Here is a 6,359-nt window from a genome sequence, read left to right on the forward strand (position 1 = left end):
CTCCAATACAGCCACTTACTGCCAAAAACAAGTAACAAATTGCCCTGTCCCTTAATCCTGGTTGATGTGTCAACAAGTATCTGCAAATGATCAGCAGTCAGCAGTTCACACACCAAGTAGGCCACTAATTCTTTGAGAGGGTAGTGGCACCTGCTTTGTGTGTCATAGGAGGTTATTTTGTAAATCTGACCACTAGGTGGCACACCATCATTGTATTGCAGTAAAATTATACTGAATGGGACATAAAGTTCATGTAATAAACATATCAAACCAACACCATGTGTTATAAATCCTTTATTGAGAGACATAAATTACAAAAATAATCTAATATATAGCCCTATTATGAGGTGGGTCAAACTGTTGTTATGTGATGCTTGTCATTTAATCTGAACCTGTGAGCGACCCATGAAAGGAGATTTTAGCAATTAAGTTAGTGTCATCAAACATTAAGTAAAAAAACAAGATAATTCACTTCATTGAGTACTCCTCAAGAATAAAAACATTTTTTGGGTCACCGTAACCTTGCTCGTCATGGTATCCATGCACGAGGCTGAATTTCCCTGATTGGTGGACTGGGGTGTGAGGTTAGCATGGTTGGTTGCTAATATTGGTCAGCAGTTTGTGATGTGGGGCCTTATATGGGGCAGTGAAAGCCCCGGGAGCCATTGTTCCACGCCCATCCTCATCAACCTGGCCCATCAAGATGTAAGGCATTCCTGAGAAAGAGATTGATCAAAAATGCATTTATTAGGCAATCTGGCAATACTGTCTATGATGACACAACAGTCTATGCTGATAAGTCAGCAGTGTGTGTGCATTTGTGCATGCATGTGTGTGTACATGTATGTGTTGCGTAATGCTGTACATGCCAGTCAGATTGTCTGGGAAGAAAAATAGGTTACCTTTGCGGATGATAGGGCACTTTTTGCAGGCTGACACCAGTTTGACAGACATGTTCTCTCCAGCCTGGGTGATGGTCAGCTGGCCAGCTTTGTAGGCCTTGATGAGAGACACACTGATATAGACACTGCCCTGAGGACCAGGGGTCAGCGCTGTCACCTTACCCGTGATCACTGAGTGTGTGTGAGAGAGAGAGAGAAAGAGAGAGAGAGAGAGAGAGAGAGAGAGAAAGAGAGAGTTAGTTTAGTTGCCTGAGCAATGCTGTGAATTTGTTATGACCTTAAATCGCTTGATTAATTTGGCTATCCAATGATGCTAGCCGTCTAGTGGAACTCACCAAATTCACTGGCACAGAAACTGCTCTTGATATTTCCATCCCTCTTACATGCCTTTGCACACAGTGGGTTCAAGTGAACTAGAAAATACAAACATTGTTTACACACATAGCCACACAAACACACAGACATATGTATACATAAACTCAGGTCTTGCTACACCAGTTCTTCAGCTTCTCTTACCTGGCTTCTTGATGTCTGGTTTAGTAACTCTGACCCTGTCTGGGCCTGGCTTGTTTGGTGGGCGGGTCCTGACTGGTTTGATTGGTTTGGGCTTGGCAGTGGGCTCCTGGGGCTGTGGGGTTGGGGGGGCCTGGTGTCTGGTTGTAGTGGCGATGACTGTTCTCTCAGGCAGGATGGGTTTAACAACAGTCTTCCTGGGGACTGACTCTTTACGGGGTCCTGATCCTGTGTTGTCTACTGTGGGGGTTCTGGATCCGCGGGGGACGCTGGTGTAACTGGCCAGGAAGCCATCAGAGGTCACGCTGAGGTCAGACACAAATTGTACTAGGAGCACGTTCCCATTGGTCACAATGGTTCTGTGGGCAGAGAGTAATACAGAGGGAGGATTGGAAGAGAGTAGAGTGACAAGAACAAACAGATATATATATATATTTTTTTTTACCTTTATTTAACCAGGCAAGTCAGTTAAGAACATATTCTTATTTTCAATGACGGCCTGGGAACAGTGGGTTAACTGCCTGTTCAGGGGCAGAACGACAGATTTGTACCTTGTCAGCTCGGGGGTTTGAACTCACAACCTTCCGGTTACTAGTCCAACGCTCTAACCACTAGTCTACGCTGCCGCCCCATATATACAATATATGATCATAGATGTAGACCACTAACAAGCATAATCATAAACACAGGAAGTGAGGCAAACACACATAGAGTTGTGTACCACTCACTGGGGGCTGACGTCTCCACAGTATTTTCCAATGCGTCGAGAGTCATCTTTTTCTCCACCGTTGAAGAAGGCCACGTAATCAAAGCGGCAGTAACTGTCTGACTCCACATCAAACTTATCAAACTTTACCTCAATCACCTAGCCCACACACAGAAATAAACAGAATGACAAATACAACAAGGTTACACACTAGGAACGTAATTTGAAACTCCAATACATTTATGCATATTGGTGCACATTTGGTTCTGTGGTTGGCGCAACATAGCGACAGCATCATTAGCAGAAGTCCATTAAGAATAAAGAGCATGGAGAGCTGAACATGGTGACTAATAACCTGATCCCGCTCTACTGTGATGAGCCAGGAGCAACTGATGCCTGCTGGGTAATTCTTCTCTGGCCAGTTAGGTGTTTTAACTTCACCCTGGGCTTTTGTCATCTTTCCTCCACAGAATTGGGGCTCTGAAATGATTGATACACAGATCAATAAATAATCAGGTGACTAAAATATTTGACAGTGGGTATAAGCCTATGTTACATTATGTGAGCTAATAGACATAGGAAATGGCAAAGATGTTGTTCCTTAGAAAAAATAGAGAGTGAGAGCCCAAGTTATACTGTAAAGCTCACCATCCACATGTGGTTTTCCTCCATTGAAGTAAGCCAGGAAGCCCCTCCCTCCAGTCTCAGAGTCGCTCACCATCTCCAGCATTATGGTGTTGGTGGTGGAGATGAGAGAACCAGGCCTGAACGTTCCACAGAATCTCCCCAGCTTCTGCACCATGTTGGAGTGGCCATTGTACACATCCAGGTAGTCATAGCGACACATGGGGTCAGCCTCCAGGTCAAAGATGCGGAAAGAGAGCATGACCACATTGCCCTCTGGGACCTGAAGTTTAGAGAGAGGGCAGAACAGGCTTTAGATCAATATGTAGGTTAAATTCAGAGTAATGGTGAAGTGGTATGTAGTGCAGGGCCAGTGACTCACTGTAATGCGCCAGGTACATTTGCTGTTGGGTTTGTAGTAGTTTGGAAATCCTTCACTGCCCACAAAGCCTGAGTCTGCAACCATGTCTCCCCCACAGTGAAACACAGGCCTGAGAGAGAGTAGGGTGGGAAAAAAAGTGATGTATTATCATGTACTGTACTTTATAAACGTTGGCTTAGGCTTACCACATCACTATCACTTTGGGAAACTCGCACATGTGCACACGCACGCACGCACACACGCACACACGCACACACACACACACACACGCACACAAACACACACACACACACACACACATCCCTCAGGCACCCAACAATAATGCCTCCCCTTGGCAAACTGGTGTCAGTTTCAGGAGAATGGGAAAAGAGAGGGGATGTAGACAGGATGTAGACAGGGTGTAGACAGGGTGTAGACAGGATGGAGACAGGGTGTAGACAGGGTGTAGACAGGATGGAGACAGGGTGTAGACAGGATGGAGACAGGGTGTAGACAGGGTGTAGACAGGATGTAGACAGGGTGTAGACAGGATGGAGACAGGGTGTAGACAGGGTGTAGACAGGATGGAGACAGGGTGTAGACAGGATGGAGACAGGGTGTAGACAGGGTGTAGACAGGATGGAGACAGGGTGTAGACAGGATGGAGACAGGATGGAGACAGGGTGTAGACAGGGTGTAGACAGGATGTAGACAGGGTGTAGACAGGGTGTAGACAGGATGGAGACAGGATGTAGACAGGGTGTAGACAGGATGGAGACAGGGTGTAGACAGGATGTAGACAGGGTGTAGACAGGATGGAGACAGGGTGTAGACAGGGTGTAGACAGGATGGAGACAGGGTGTAGACAGGATGGAGACAGGGTGTAGACAGGGTGTAGACAGGGTGTAGACAGGATGGAGACAGGGTGTAGACAGGGTGTAGACAGGATGGAGACAGGGTGTAGACAGGATGGCGACAGGTTGTAGACAGGGTGTAGACAGGATGGAGACAGGGTGTAGACAGGGTGTAGACAGGATGTAGACAGGGTGTAGACAGGATGGAGACAGGGTGTAGGCAGGGTGTAGACAGGATGGAGACAGGGTGTAGACAGGATGGAGACAGGGTGTAGACAGGGTGTAGACAGGATGGAGACAGGGTGTAGACAGGATGGAGACAGGATGGAGACAGGGTGTAGACAGGGTGTAGACAGGATGTAGACAGGGTGTAGACAGGGTGTAGACAGGATGGAGACAGGATGTAGACAGGGTGTAGACAGGATGGAGACAGGGTGTAGACAGGATGTAGACAGGGTGTAGACAGGATGGAGACAGGGTGTAGACAGGGTGTAGACAGGATGGAGACAGGGTGTAGACAGGATGGAGACAGGGTGTAGACAGGGTGTAGACAGGGTGTAGACAGGATGGAGACAGGGTGTAGACAGGATGGAGACAGGGTGTAGACAGGGTGTAGACAGGATGGAGACAGGGTGTAGACAGGGTGTAGACAGGGTGTAGACAGGATGGAGACAGGGTGTAGACAGGATGGAGACAGGATGTAGACAGGGTGTAGACAGGGTGTAGACAGGGTGTAGACAGGATGGAGACAGGATGTAGACAGGGTGTAGACAGGATGGAGACAGGATGAGACAGGATGGAGACTGGGCCAAGTTAGTGGAGGTTAAGGTGTTCTTGACTAGAGCTTCATCAATGAGACCTCCCCCTAAAGAATTCTCCCCTATGTTTGTCCAAGTTTCTAACACAACCACCCAGTCTCCCCCTCATCCCATGCACTTCCACGTCTGCTCAAATAATTAATCCAAGCTCCTTTTCTAACGGAAAAATACCAAACCTGGACGAATACCAGAATACTTTCATTGATAAATATATAATTGTTTGCCAGTGGCCTCACAGACAGTCATGGGGACAGACACATTGGAGACTGTCTGTACAGGAGACAGAGGTGCACAAAAGTAACTCATACCTAGTGTGGAGCATCAAAACAGATAGTAGAGACATACCAAATAAAACCCACAGACTTAGTCGTTACCATTATCACAACCGGAGGACAAAATAACTTTTCTAGGACTCCAGCCAACACTCAAGGCTTGACCTCAGACACATTGAGGAAGCGCCCAGTCTGTCATATTATAGGAGCTCAGACCTTCAGAACCCCAGCAGACCGAGGCAAGCTGATGAAAGATAAGATGTCCAGCCAGAGTCAAGCCATCCTGATCCAACCCCACACAGACACATACAGACAGACATACAGACCTCAAAGCACTGACATCTGGGGCAGCTCAACCACATCAACACCATGGACCATTCACAACCCCAACAACAACACTGCCATACCCCTAAGCTAACATACAAATGCAGGAAGCTCCGATAGGAGGTTCAGAGCACACTGGGTGAAATCTGAACATGGCACACTCAAAACCATACACGCTCTGTTTATGGTTATTTTATATTGTGAACCATAGAAATAATGTAAACAAGTGCATCCTTGTGGATATTGCCACAGACGAATACACTGTGCATTCACCCAAATGGAGCTATCCACACTGTAAAGCCTCTTGCAAACATACATTGCACACACACCAACAAGCCCAATACACTCATATTCCCTACCTGGTGTAGTTAGTCTCTGGTTGCCTCTGGCTCTGGCTCTGGCCCTGTGCCCATCCTAAACATAGAGCCAGGAGCACAGAGAGACCCCAGATACAATGCTCACACTTCATGATGCCGAGAACAGACACAGTAAGAGGGTAAACCAGAAGAGAGAGATGGGAGCAAGAGAGGGGAGAGCTGGAGAACAGGGGGAGGGAGCCACTGGAGAGGCATAAAGAGGGAGTGAGAGAGAGAGAGAGAGAGAAGGAGAGAGATGCTGAGAGGTTAGGAGCTGGAAGGAGACATGACGGGGGAGACGTCGCGAGGGGGAGGGGAGTGTTTAATTAGAACCAGATGCTGTCTCAATGTTAACATTGGCCTCCATGCAACAGAAGGGGTAAAAGGAAAAGAGAGAACGAGAGACTAACGTCCCACAATGGCTGCACAAAAGTTTGTGCAATAGACTAATTCAAGGCCATAAATAACTGAAACAGCTTATTACCGTTGCACACAGAGCATGCTAAATTATAGCTTTTATCTTGGTTGTTGCAAGGTTAATTACGGCATCGGTCTCAGTAGATCACAGAGTCTGCTGGATCATTATGATGCCTGGTTCCTGGCTGCACAGGTGGCGGTAGAGCCTGGGG

At 47.2% G+C, this 6,359-nt stretch overlaps 1 protein-coding gene across 1 annotated transcript; it reads right to left on the reverse strand.

Annotated features, from left to right (window-relative positions):
• Positions 1–279: 279 nt before the first annotated feature.
• Positions 280–5,963, reverse strand: LOC118390321 (procollagen C-endopeptidase enhancer 2-like). Its single transcript, XM_035780765.2, has 9 exons — positions 5,734–5,963; positions 3,128–3,236; positions 2,770–3,028; positions 2,477–2,601; positions 2,144–2,280; positions 1,419–1,774; positions 1,238–1,315; positions 903–1,073; positions 280–716 (listed from the first exon to the last, which is right to left on the reverse strand). The coding sequence occupies exons 1-9, from the start codon at positions 5,841–5,843 to the stop codon at positions 586–588; spliced, it is 1,476 nt and encodes a 491-aa protein (XP_035636658.1). The 5' UTR covers positions 5,844–5,963; the 3' UTR covers positions 280–585.
• Between the last annotated feature and the right edge of the window lie 396 nt (positions 5,964–6,359).

Source organism: Oncorhynchus keta, chromosome 11, assembly GCF_023373465.1.
Source record: "Oncorhynchus keta strain PuntledgeMale-10-30-2019 chromosome 11, Oket_V2, whole genome shotgun sequence".
In the NCBI taxonomy this organism is placed as follows: Eukaryota; Metazoa; Chordata; class Actinopteri; order Salmoniformes; family Salmonidae; genus Oncorhynchus; species Oncorhynchus keta.